The sequence below is a fragment of the Falco rusticolus genome, chromosome 2, assembly GCF_015220075.1.
Source record: "Falco rusticolus isolate bFalRus1 chromosome 2, bFalRus1.pri, whole genome shotgun sequence".
NCBI classification, from domain to species: Eukaryota; Metazoa; Chordata; class Aves; order Falconiformes; family Falconidae; genus Falco; species Falco rusticolus.
In genome coordinates this window covers 66,162,740-66,177,040 of record NC_051188.1, presented here as the reverse complement: position 1 = coordinate 66,177,040, position 14,301 = coordinate 66,162,740, and the positions used below count along the sequence as shown (strand labels likewise).

The 14,301-nt window shown below is 39.6% G+C and overlaps 1 protein-coding gene across 1 annotated transcript; it reads left to right on the top strand.

Annotated features, from left to right (window-relative positions):
- Positions 1 to 5,546: 5,546 nt before the first annotated feature.
- On the top strand, positions 5,547 to 12,757 carry SULT1C4 (sulfotransferase family 1C member 4). The gene is made up of 8 exons (XM_037377595.1): positions 5,547 to 5,669; positions 6,632 to 6,809; positions 8,460 to 8,597; positions 9,865 to 9,962; positions 10,286 to 10,412; positions 11,977 to 12,071; positions 12,283 to 12,463; positions 12,610 to 12,757. Exons 1-8 carry the CDS (start codon positions 5,655 to 5,657, stop codon positions 12,720 to 12,722), a joined length of 945 nt encoding a protein of 314 aa, XP_037233492.1. The 5' UTR covers positions 5,547 to 5,654; the 3' UTR covers positions 12,723 to 12,757.
- Positions 12,758 to 14,301: the final 1,544 nt, after the last annotated feature.

Sequence of the window (14,301 nt, the reverse complement as noted above, 5' to 3'; positions counted from 1 at the left end):
TATTTATTTTGCTATTATATAAATATATCTGTGATTATTATCTCAACTGTATCTGGCTGCAACCCAGACATTCACTAAACAACCATAACAAGATTGGTAGTACCGTTCCTATTTTACAGATATACCTGTAGGATTGCCCTTGACAACATATGGGCTGTGACAGCCAGGAGTCTGCGACAGGACTTGTCTGTGTTTAACTCTAGATGTGTCCCACAATACCAAAAGTTTTCATTGCCTAAGCATGCTCATCGACTGATAGTCAGGTCAGTTTAACTCAAGTCACCAAGAAAGAAACATAGACAACCAGCTTTTAAAGATCAAGAAGGCTGAAAGTGAAACTTGGGCCTGTCCAGACCACTCTAGTTTCTCTGGAGTATGCATTTTTCTGAATGAGGAATACAGGTTAGTATCTAAAGATTTCAGTAGCTTTCAAGGTAATGTTAAATCTTTTTAACATCTTTGGGAATAAAGAGTGTGTTTTGTCCAGCAGAGGGAGACTAGAGTGTTAGAGAAATGTAATATAAACACTAAGCAAAACAAGGACAAAATTTTTTTCACTCAAATGTATCAGCCATAGATTTTAGTATAGATTTTAGTGTATAAGACATAGTACCCTAGATCATACAGACAACTGAATATAGGGAAGTTCTGACAAAAATGAGACTTAAAACTGTATTATAGTGCTTGATTCTGATGTAGGATTTGTAGCCTTCATCCCACTTCAAGTCTGATACCGTGCAAATAACAAAAGAAAACACACTTTTTCTAACATGATTTGAAAGTCCTGCTGTGTTTCTTGATTAAATTTTAAATGCAAAAATATTCAAATCCGCGTAAAATTTAGATTAAAAGCAGCCTCCTCTGCCTTTAAATAGCTTGAGTATTATTCATGTCCACTAGCCTGAGAGATTTCTTGTTCAAGACATTTCTTTCAGATGGTTTTAAAATCTGATGTAATACATTCAGTGAGTTTTTTCAGTTACTCACATTCTTTCAAATGTTCTTTCTCTACATGAAAATTACCCCTGAAACACTCATCGCGGGGCAAGTAAAAAAAAAAACAAACTAATGTAGAAATGTTAGGACTTTCCATTAGTTAATGAAATAGAACCTTTTGGAAGAGATCTGGTTGCAGACATCTTCAGTAAGAAATGTTCTAGTAATTTTTTTAAAAATGAAAGCATCACATCGTAATGGGAAACATACTTTATTTCTTAGATATTCCCTTTGCATTTTTTTTAAGCTAGAAAACTTAAAACTGATATATTTAATAGGAATGAAAGAAGAGATTTTAAAGAAGATCTCACCTGAAAAACAGAAAAAAATCCAGCATACACCCGACTCCAGAATCTGGAGGGCTAACAGAAGAAAACTGCGTCTTTATTCATAGAATCATAGAATCACAGAAGGTTTTGGGCTGGAAGGGACCTTGAAGATCATCCAGTTCCAACCACCCTGCCATGGGCAGGGACACCTTCCACTAGACCAGGTTGCTCAAAGCCCCATCCAGCCTGGCCTTCAGCACTGCCAGGGATGGGGCATCCACAGCTTCTCTGGGCAACCTGTGCCAGAGTCTCACCACCCCTACAGTGAAGAATTTCTTCCTGATATCTAGTCTAAATCTACCCTCTTTCAATTTAAAGCCATTCCCCTTTGTCCTATCACTACCTGTCCTTTCAAAGAGTCCTGCTCCAGCTTTCCTGTAGGCCCCCTTTAGGTACTGGCAGGCTGCTGTAAGGTCTCCCCAGAACCTTCTCTTCCCCAGGCTGAACAACCCCAACCCTCTCAGCCTGGCTTCATAGGAGAGGTGCTCCAGCCCTCCGGTCATCTTTAGGGATCTCCTCTGGACTTGGTCCAACAGGTCCATGTCCTTATGTTGGGGGCCCCAGAGCTGAACACAGTACTACAGATGGGGTTTTAAATATTATTTTTTTATTTTCTTTCTGATGGGAAACGTGGCATATTTGCATTTTTGAGCCTGAATAGGTTTAATTCAGGTTTATTGTTGTACAAACTCAACAAGAACATTTACTTTTTGTTCACTGATTAGATATACAAGTATTCCTTTCAGATACAACATGAATCATAAACTCTAATATTGTATTCTTTGCTAATACATTTTCTTCTAGTTTTGACTCCATTGTAGTGCTGTTTACTTTTGCTTAACTCCCTTCAGATGTTCTAGTCACTAACATTTGAGTATCTCTGCTCACTCATATAAGTAGTCATATTAACGTCAAGAACAGCAAAGTGTGGGCATGGATAGCCATGAAGCGTAGCAGCAACAGGTATTAATGGGGTCCTGAATCCACCAAATCCCTGAGGGGCCCTCAGGACACACACCTGTGTTTTCAGTTCCCACCAAGGAAGAATTAGAACTGGTAATAAAGCTACACCACTGAATAAAAGTATGTAAGTACATAGTACAAACATGCCCTTATCCCCGAAACAACTGTGGTGACACCATGCCAAATGGAAGCTGTATCCTGCACGGACCAGAAGAGGAGGCTGTCCAGCCCAGGCCAGGCCAGAGCCAGCACTCTGAGCAGTCACCCCAGCAACTTGGTTACCTTGTGCAATAATATTCCTGAACCTCTCTGCTGCTGTTATAAACTGTTGTGTGCTAAAAAAGAGAATTTTACCTGGAACTAAATGATAAATGAAAAATTGTTGGCTTACCATGTGTAGATTTACGAATGGAAGATGAGGACAAAAGTAAGATAAAGGTTCCTCTACTCTCCCTTTGTACTTCCTTTGCTGACGAGATGCAGGTTTCACAAATCACAGTGACTATGAAACCCAGCACTAACTACCCTAACACATAACGCTATACAGCAAGGATACTTCCAAGAACAAATAAACATATTCCTGAGTCGCAGTCATTTGTCTCCATGCTGTGAGCACCCAGCAGTCTCTGCCCATTATTATTTCTGTTGAGTGGCCTGTAGCTTTCCATTCCAGCTAAAGTTCTGTTTTCAGCCAAGCTAAAATAAAATAAAATATACACACTGGGTTTTACATGAAGAAACATCTGCCATCAGTTTGCATTTAGGAAAAGGTGAATGGAAACCTAGAGGAAGCTCTTTGCAGAGAGTGCCCCATCGTCTTCTAGAGTGGCCCAATAAACCCTGATCCCAGACCAGAAATCCAAGTCCCTGGGCTGGGCTGTTCAACCCTCACCTCCTTATTTCACAACAGGAGAAATCCATCACCCGTTGCCTACTTTGAAAGCAGTTTTAAAGCTACAGGCAGTGGGTTTTGACCTCACTCCATCTTATCTGGCACAGTACTACTCAGATTCACAACTGTAATAAAAGGGAGCCACTGAATCAGCAGCTCTTAGGTTTCCCTTTTTTGCGATATATCATCTGATGTGCTTGGGGGATTACTGCATTATCAGGATGGTTGCATAACTGAAGGGGGGGTGAATACCATTTCAAACCAACAAACCAACTGGCAAGTGCAGGTGTGAGGAGAAGCAGAATCTGCACAGGCCAATACAGAAAGGAAAATGGCAAATCCTCCCATGACTGAAGTTGAAGGTAATGGTCACATTAAAAAAAAAAAAAAGAAAACCAAGGAAGAAATATTATTCCTTAACCATATATTCTCTGCTTGTTTTGTGTTATTTGTTAGTTCTAGTGTTGCCAGCCTTCAGAAGAAAAACCTAGTGTCAAAGCCAGAAAAAGAACAAGTGATTGGCTTAAAGCAAATCAAGCAGTCTTCTTGGTTTCTTGGTTTGTTTCCTGATTATTTGGAAACTTTTCCTGAAATCATACAAGGAATGCTGAATCAATTCACTGACTCCCACAGTCCCTCAACAGGGACCCACTACCTGTCTGCTGTGAGTTGTGACAGGGAAGTCATGGCCTGCATGCAGATCAAGGGGCGGAAGGTGGCAATGCTGACCGGGACACCACTGTACATCCAGGACTCAGAGATCTGCAGCACGGCTAATGTTGAGTACGTGCAGCCTGTGCTGCATAGTTTATCCTGTGCTCGGCTGCTCCCACTTGGTCCCAGTGATCATGTCTCCTGGCTGGCCTGGCCTTTGTATGCAAGGACAACAAGAAGTCCTCCTGTGAAATGTCCTTCAGGAATAGAATTGCTTTATTGCAAGAAAATTATACAATAACTTGAATGGCCAAGCAGGAGGAGCTTCTCTCCACAGACAGGACCTGCTTAGCCTGCCCTGGGAAAAATCCACCTGGGCTCCATCTGATGCTGCACAAGCACAAGGTTCCCAGCATCTGAAGGGACATAAGATTTACTCACTATCTATATTCCTCTTCTTATTCTGTCTTATCAGAACAGTTGCTTTATTAAGCCATTTGTTGTCAGGCTTTTCTTACAGAGATCCAGAAGAGCCCCGCAGTGGCTCACTCTCCCTTCCCCCCTCTCCCCTGGGGCAGAACATCCGTACCTCCCACCTGTCCCTTAAAATACACAGAAGCCTTTGCAAGCTAGATACCTATTCTCCTTCTACAGTCAACTGAGAGCAAATCCATACAGTTCACAGAATGCAGAGCAAGTCAGCGCACATTTGGTCAGCTGAATCACTTCTAGACTCTACTGGTCATGCTGGCTAACTCTCCATACAAGGGTAGGATTACTGCAAGGATGGCTGCACGCTCACTTGATTAGGACACATGAAATGTCTTTAAAAAATTACATAGCCAAAAGTCATTTTAGATACAAATGTTGCCAGACCATCCAACGCATGACCAAAAAGGACCTTCAGAATTCACAGTGCTTGCATGCTTTCAATGGAATGCAGAAGCAACGCCTGACAGCAAACGCTGTTTCAAAATAATTTTCCCTTATGAACGCAATCCATTCAAACTTGCTTGAGTTCAGCTGCAGTGACCTACTTTTTGCTCAACAACAGCTTTTCCTGATGTAATCAAACATTTCAGGATGACTGCAACAGCTGAAAACTAGATATAAAAGTGTCATTGGTTTACTTTTGGCAGCCAATGTTACTATGCTGTTTGTGGCTAGTCTGGGGCATGTTATTATCTCTCCCAGTATCTCATATAAAGATAGGCAGAGACTTAAATCTTATAAAAGAACATTACCAAACATGCAGTGATCCCTAACCTCTTAATGCCAAGCTAGTTAAGAAGTGAACCTGTCTAGAAAGTGCTGTAAAACATAAATGGTTGACCCCAGCAATGAAACAGACCCTTAAATATCTATTAAATGAGCATAGTGCAGTACATGATGAAAATGAAAACAAGTGACTTTTAATTCATTCATTCTCATTGAACTTAATTATTAACAAATCATAAACTATTTTGTGATTTAGATTAGATATTAGGAGGAAAATTAATTATTCCAAGATTGTTGACAATGACAGAGAAGTTAAAATAATCTTGCTGGAACTACTGACCAACATTAAATGTTGATGCCAGTAAAGAATCATACTTTAGATGAGAATTCAAAGTATTTTTCCTTCACAAGATTAAAAAAGAATTCACAAAGGAAGCCAGAAAAGCTCTTCAGTGGTTGGCTGCCACAGCACCTCCTCCTTCACTCTCCCTCATACTCATAGGAGGAACAGAAACTGCACACAGGCTTTCACCCTACTCCTGCCTGAAGATAGAAGTGGCTGCACAGTCATCAATACAGCCAAGGATCGAAGACATTCAAGCATGAAAAATTCTCTGGTAAATTCCTTTTTCCTTCTTTTTTTAAAATTTCCTGGGTCACTGCCCAGCTACAAACCTAACCTCTCGCTTTGCTCAACTGAATCTGTGGGAAATCGGGTGTGAGCAAACAACGAAATGAAAGGAAATACCTTGGCAATGTTTGCTGTTGGGACTGAAATGTCTTTTTGCTGTCTGATATTTTAAATTGAGATTATTTTTCTAGCCTCCCTTTAAGCAGAACTTTCCTCTGTCCAGATTCTGGAACTCTGAAAGTTATGGCTAAGCGGCCTCCTTGAGAGAAATCCAGAAATCAATAACTAGTTACTGTAAAACTGTATAATAGGCAGTAGATGTAACTAGATTGATTGAAAGTCTAACAACCTTTAGTTAATGATCTGTCTAGTTCAGATTATTTATCTGCAACAAATCTCAGCATACAGCAAAGTGCTCTAAGAGCGAAAAGCTGCAGGAACAAAACACAGAAGAGCTCTGCAAATATTTTTGTGAGTATAAGGCCCAAAGGGTGTTAGCAGCTGTTTACTTTCTTGAAGAAGGAAGGATTGGGTCCTGTATACTGACTTTAGTGGGAGCTGTTACACTCTGCCTTCTTTCGAATCACACCACTGATTACTTTTTCTTATCTTTCAAAAGCCACATACTTAGTGAGAATTTTACATAAATATGTTTGGTAAAATATTTAAAGATGGGAATAATGGCGCTTTTTTTTTCTTTTTGTATCTAAGTAAACAGAGTGATTTTTAGAGATGTTGAGAACCACCACCAGCAACATACCAAGCATTTCTGAAAATCATATCCAGTTTTAAGGAGCCTATGCATGGTTCTAGGTAGGCTGAATCACAGCCAAAGAAATCAGAGGACATGAACTTCAGTGAATAAAAGAGACCTGAAGAATGGATGAGTAAATGGAGGTATTTTTCAGAGTAACTGTGTTAATTCCAAGACTTTCTTTCTTCATGCAGTGCTCGATGGCCCTGGACAAAATGGAAGATTTGAGTCTGAAACAGACGATACCCAGGGCTGAGATAGGTGAAGTGAAAGGTATTCCTCTCACAAAGTCAATATGCAGCACGTGGGACCAAGTGTGGAGCTTCAAAGCCAGACCTGATGATCTGCTCATTGCAACCTATGCTAAAGCAGGTTGGTGTGGGCAGGAACAGAATAGGAAAGTCTGGGATCATGCTTATTGTTGGAATTGTCCTGTGGTGACTGATACCTGTTTTATCCCAAACCAGACATATATTTTAAAGATGTGAAGCTCTGTCAGCTGAGACTAGTAACCTGTGACTTCTTTGGCAGAAGTAACAACCATCTATTATTACTGAAGTTTAAATGCTTGAAGTCTAATTACCTATGCTTAAATGTTTCCTTTGTTTTAGATTATATACATAAATGGCACCAATAGAAGTTTTGCACCAACTGGTAATGGTTTAACAATGCCTAGTAAAAAGTCATCATTACTAAGAAATAATAGAAACTGACTGAAAAACTACGGATTGTATTACATATTTGGGGAATGTGTAATTTAGTGTGTAAACCAGTACTGATTTCTGGAAATGGGTTAATTATTTTAAGGAAATAACCACATTCACTTAATAATTTCAGCCTATAAAATAAAATTCCCACCATTAACTTCAGTTATCTGGTATTTTATTCAGTGATTAACCACTTAGCTCATTGCTATTTCTCATCTTTATGAGATCCTTTTTATTTTCTATACAGGAGAACAATTAATAACAAGCACCAATATTAATCCTGGATGAATAAACCATGTATAGTTTAGAGGATTCAGGAACAGGTTTTGGAGCATTTAATGATCATAAAAAAATAATTACTTGAATTAGAACGAATTTTGAAGTATTTTTTTTTCAGTAGCGGAAAACATTATTACAAATAAAACCCCATTATTTTTGTAAAACTCGAAAGCTTTTAATTTACTTCCTGTATACTGAAAGCAAAACCATATTATTATGTCCAGTCTGGATTAAAACCTCTCAGCTATTGAACTGAAAAGAAAGTTAGGAGCCCATTTGACATTATCTGCCAGAGATACACAAATCGAACATCTTAAGAAGGGCAGTTCCCTTCCAAGCCACATTCCAAGTTATCCCTTAGCCTGTTCTCTAGCTGACTTGCCACAGTACCTCAGAGGAGATGTGGTTAACCCAGTGATCATGACTACAAGGGAAAAGAAGAACCTAAGAGACAAAACACTGTAACTCTTAGAAGACATTGCAGTAGCTCAAGCAAATGAAATGTACCGACCTTCATTAAAGTATTACAAATGGGAATGTTGCAAATACTGCAACTTTTTTCTGTTTTCAAACTGTATGAAATTTTTACTCACTCAAAGTTCAGGTATTTAATTGTTTCATTCAAATTCAGGATGAAAACAAATGTTGAAATACCTGAATTTTTGTGAGATATGAAAATTGGGAGGAGGGAATTTAATTTCTCCCTGCAAATAATACAGTCTCAAAATAACAGTGAGTTTATCCCAGAGCTTTTTTTATTACTGGTGTGGGGGTGGAGGCTATTTCTGTTGGCAAGAATCCTGTCTAAAATGGAATCCCTGAAACTGTGCTTTGGGAATTACTTTTGTATTCTTAATTATGTGGTTTTCCTTCATTATCCTCTCTTTCCACTTTGTCTATCATCTTCTGTGCTGTTCCTTCCTCCTTTAACAGGGAGTCCATTATTCGGGCTTTCATTTCCCTATGAGAAATGAAAAAAAATAGAACAAACTCTTGGCTATCCCTGAGGGAAATGTCTAAACACTGACATTTTCAGGTACCACATGGACACAGGAGATAGTGGATATGATTCAACAAAGTGGAGATGTTGAGAAGTGTAGACGTGCCACTACTTACAGACGCCATCCTTTCCTTGAGTGGTCTATCCAAGAGCCTCCATCTGTGCGTTACTCAGGTGAATATCATAAATAAGTTTGTATTTTAGACAAAATTAAGCAAAAAATGCACTCAGTGCTGATGCCACAGGTTTCCTGGGGACAGTCCCACATGCTTTGTCACTGACCTATGCACTGTGTTGGGTATCAGAGATCAGTTCAGTTGCTTTAACATGAACATCCAGTGCTACTCAAGCCAATTAAAGGCTGGTAGATGTGATTCAGGCACTACTGAACACCATGGTGTTTCGGAGTGGCATCTGAAAGCTGATGCTCCACAGTTACCTAAACCAGCAGCAGTTATGCGTAAAATGGCAACATGGGGGCAACTGAATGCCATTCTCTGATTAGGGGCTGTATGGAAGAGAAACCTATGTCATGGATGTATTCCCAAAAGGTGAATAATGTTTTCAGTGGGTTTGCTACTATTTTAAATAACTGCTGTTAAATTCTAGGGTCTAGTCATCTAAACAAGCTATGGGGCATTCAGGCAACCAGCAGGACTGATGGTTTTGCAAAGACAGTTTCCTAAAAGATTCTTCCCCCAGTAAGGGCTCTCATGCCACACAAATCTTCAAGCCAGACTCTCTTCACATTTGAAGCTAAAAAGCTTGACTAAATCTGCACCAGAAGTGCTACTTTTTCTCTTCTAAGCTACACTGTGTTGACACAGAGAGACAAAAAAAATGATAGAGGATGACAGACGATAAGAAAAAAATGATAGAGGTGATGACAGATGTTTAAAAAGGAAGGAGGAAGGGGTAACACATCTCCACATATCACCAGATATTCCCAAGTATTCCTATGTACGCATAGCTACTCAAAATCCACTGTCCATCATATGCCTAGTTTCTCTTTACATGCTATCCAGAAAGCCTAGTCAGCCAGTACATTATTCTCATATCCTAGAAAGAAGCAAAAAATTCTTACCTCCGAAGGGAAATATCACTAAACGTTGCGAAGGAAAAACTTTGGTAGGGTAAATTAAATTAGTATTCATCACTAACTCTTGGAAGGCAGGGGTTAGACATGGACCCAAGAAAGCAACAAAAACATATGACTCAGTGTTCCCCCTTTCCTCCTTGAATATATAGGCAATAATTTCTCTAGAAACACTGAAAATGCTTACGCAATGTTGTATGTGTTACACTGCTATGTAATTGCTTTGGAGATGAATGATCATTGCAAGTTGAACTGCTGAAAAGTCAGTCAGACATATGAGAATAGCAAAGAAGTGCTAATGTAATTTAGAGAACAAGTCACATCTCATAATGAAACATCCCACAGGCCTGGAGTTAGCTGAAGCCATGCCTTCTCCACGAACAATAAAAACTCATCTCCCTGTGCAGCTGGTGCCTCCCTCCTTCTGGGAACAAAACTGTAAGGTAAGGCTGGAGAGGTAGGACTCAATTCTACTCCACTTGAAAAGACAGTGACATAAACCAGGACTGAATATGGTTTCCAGAATCTTTATGAAACTTAAAGGTCTCCCCAGATCTTCTCCCTTTAATGTGCAAAGCCTGTGTGAAACTGAAGAAGTCATGACTAAGTTACCTGAGTTGGATTTCAGAAAATGGCAGCTTCAAAGCAAAAACTCTTAAGGCTCTGTCATCAGGCTCCAAGAGAAAACTCCAGGAGGTGCTCAAAATCTATATAAATATGTTTAAGTTATTTTTATTTCCTCTCTCTCTCTTTTCATATCAATAAGATAATCTATGTGGCAAGAAATGCGAAAGACAACCTGGTGTCGTACTACCATTTCCACAGAATGAATAAAGGAATGCCTGAGCCAGGAACCTGGGAAGAGTTCCTGGTAAAATTCATGACCGGAAAAGGTGACGAACTGCAATTAGTTGTATAAAAGATTTTGTGAATTTTTAAAAAATGCATGACATTGATCTAGTTATTTCAGCTATGGTTTGAAATCCAGTGCTGACACTTCATGGAAGGATATCTACTGAAGGTGTTTCAGTAGTAATTTATTTTCATTCACAGTTTTTTATTAGTACCTAAAGGATTAATTCTATCTTTACATTCCCATTTTGGAAAAAAAAAATGCTAGTCTTTATTTTGTTATCATTCAGAAACATACGACAATTTTTGGGCTTAATCTCTTCTCTCTGAGGTTGAAAGAAGCCGGTTGGGAAGGAACAGTAGTTTAATTGGTTTAACTCTAAACTGATATACAAGAATCAGAGGGCTGGACGAGATGATCTCCAGAGGTCCCTTCCAACCCTGATCATTCTGTGATTCTGTGAAAGCAAAGTTCAATTTTGTGTAGAAAAGTGCACCACGCATTTGAGATGAGTCTTTTACCTAAATACATCTATCTAAAAATCAGGCATATGAGCAAAGCCAGTTATCTGAAGACAAGCAAGCCTAGAAGCTGATTCTTCCCTTTCTGAAAGAGGTACCTATATCCAAGAATCATACAATCATAGAATCACAGGACCATATAATCATTAAGGTTGGAAAAAGACCTTTAAGTTCATGAAGCTCAACTGTTAACCCAGGACTGCCAAGTCCACCACTAAACCATGTCCCCAAGCACCACACCTACACGTTTTTTAAGCACTTCCAGGGATGGCCATTCCACCACTTCCCTGGGCAGCCTGTTCCAATGCTTGACCACCCTTTCAGTGAAGATATTCTTCCTAATATCCAATCTAAACCTCCCCTGGCACAACAAGAAAACCTGTTCAGGTGAATAGCAGTTCGCAATTCAGGTCAGTAGATTCCATAGGTCCTTAATATTTTTGCCACCATGTAGGCCTAGAAACACCACTGTCTGGACCATCATGAGACTCTCAAGTCTAAAGGAGACCTTGTGTCTTGTGTTTGACCAGCTTGGCTTGGGAGCCATCTGTCCCAGCGCAGACATCTAGAACATAGCTTACTCTATCCACGGTAGTCATATTGATACATGCTGGAAAGAAACAGGTACTTCTGACAGTATACCAAATATTTAAGCCAGTCAGAATCACAAAATAATGCAAGTTGGAAGGGACCTTTGGTGTCTGTCTGGTCCAAAAGTAAAATCTGAGCCAAAATTGGCTCAAAGTAGGGCCAATTAAGCCCAGTCTTGTTCAGCTGATCAGATGAATCACTCTGTAAACATCTATTTCTTTCCATCGACTGTAGGCAGCCTTGAATTTTCATTCAAGTGTAAGCACCTGCATGTGTTGCCCCCTACAGTTACACATGAATCCTCTCTAAGCATCCATACACCTGAGGCATTAATAGCGTGACTGCTGTGGTAAGCACAGAGCACAGCAGTCAAGGCCGCAGTACGCAGCTGGGAAATGCTGAGACACTGGTTATGAGGGAAACATGAGTGCCACAGGTACCTAAAGACAGTTTGGGCATTTATAGCTGCTGCTGCTGTTACTCCTTTTTCAGTGCTCTGGGGTTCCTGGTATGACCATGTAAAAGGATGGTGGAAGGCAAAAGATAAGCACCGTATTCTCTACCTCTTCTATGAAGATATGAAGGAGGTAAAAGGCTGAATGTATGTTTATAAAGCTGTGAAATCTGGACGTTCAGTAGGTACTACCTACAATCAACAGACTTCTATTACAATGCCATCTGTATCAGTAAATCTTCCAATAATCTGATCTTCTCACCCTGGCAACTGCAACTTTAATACTATGTTTGATTTCTTTGCTTTTCCTGGCTCTGTATTTTAACCCATTATTCTCTCTGCAGAATCCAAAGCAAGAAATTCAGAAGATTCTGAAGTTTCTGGAGAAGGACGTGAATGAGGAGGTTCTAAACAAGATACTCCATTACACCTCATTTGAGATAATGAAGGAAAATCCCATGACAAACTACACCAAAGAGTTTCAGGGAATAATGGATCACTCTGTTTCCCCATTCATGAGAAAAGGTTTGTTACTGGCATCACCTCTGTCTTCCTGGTTGTCATTCTGCTTTGAAATAAGCTTGAAGTACAAGTATTAGTGAGTCATGGCTAGCGGGCTTCAGGAAATACTGGCAAATTAATCTCTCTCTTTTTGCTTTGCTGTTTCTTAGGGGTTGTCGGGGACTGGAAGAATTATTTCACTGTGGCACAGAATGAGAAATTTGATGAAGATTATAAGAAGAAAATGGCTGATACCTCTCTTGTTTTTCGCACGGAAGTGTGATTATTAGCAATGGGAATCATCCTCTGTCATCTTCAGCTTTTTCCATTTTATATATTTTGCTTTTCCTTCACAAAATGCCCATGTCTCTAAAGTTTCTCTCTCTTCATCTCTTGTTCATAAACATCTCTCTTCAACACACCATTGATTTTTCATTATTGTGAGAGCACCCAAATTATGGGGACGTTTGGGTCTCCCTGAAGAAAATAATCCTTCTGGATACTTCTTATTCATGCCTCCCACAGTAAAGTTCAACATCAACAAAAATATTGCAGTCATGCCTTGAGTTTTTGTCTTTGTAAAACTGCAGTTGATATTGCTGGCATTTTGAAACTAACCTTTAACTGATACACTCTTTTAACACCTTTTTTCCCAGTAACAGATGTGGGCATTATGTGCTATTCACACATTAAATGAACATTTAACAATAAACAAGTTTAAAGGTGGTCAGTATAAACAGAGCAACAGAAGTGTACAAAATAGAATAATTTTCTTTTTTTCTTGTTTTAAGCGGGATGTCATAGATGCCGTTGAGATGAAGGCAACATTTCCAAAACCACCAAACACCCATTAATTCCTTTGATAAATGCCTCCATGGAGCCCTTTAGCAAATTTTATCTGCAATCCAGCTGTGGAGGCAGTAGTCCCTACTGCATCAAGAGAAGAAGCTTACCTTATTATTGCCTTTTGAAACGGACAGCGTAATCTTCTGTTAACATTTGGCGAATTCTGAAAGCTGGTATGAACCACGTCAAGAGTCAGTGCTGCATGTACTGCCTCCCTCTTCTCCACCATTGCAAAAGTCTTCATCAGATGTACCATGTTATTACCTCTTCCTTTTCTACACTCTTCCCTTGCTAACCAAACATACAAACATCCCATTGAGGTCTCTTAGTTGCCACAGAGCCTGGTCCATATTATCAAAAAAAGACCAGTTCTGCTTTAGTATTAGTACCAGCACTATAGCCATGCTTTGAGTTTGTGGAAAATTAACTGAAGCAATTCTTAGCCCATTTAATTATACACAACTGTTACCAATCCACTTTTGATTTTAAAGTGCCACCACTGAGCCTGGTGCACAAAAAGGCCCCAGTGAGCTCCTGCTTAACTGGGTTTGCACTCTGAATGTCAGAGGGAAAACAACATAGACTACAGCAGCTGGAGGAAAATACTGTCTTGGTCTCATTTAGTCTACTTTAGTTTAACACAGATGTTTTCTGGGGGTATTTTCTCTTTGGCCTGTGGAGAGTTCCACGGGTTTAGTAATAAGAGCAGCTGTCAACACACACAGTCCATTTCAGGCTACCTATTTAATCCAAATATCTAAAATGAATTCAGTTCTCTAAAAAGCAGCAATATTAATCTGGCAGAGGCACTGCTGTTGATTGCAGCAAGGCTAAATATCAGCCTGGGGAGCTTTTTGCTACTTGTTTGTTTATTGTTTATGATTAACTTGACTTGCTATCTTACTATTGCCAGTATGAGGAAGAAGCATTGCCTGCTGACATATTTCCATTCTCTCGGATTGCTTCATGAAGCCACATGAGTTAGCTCAGTTTGTCAATCTAATCCTCATTCAGTG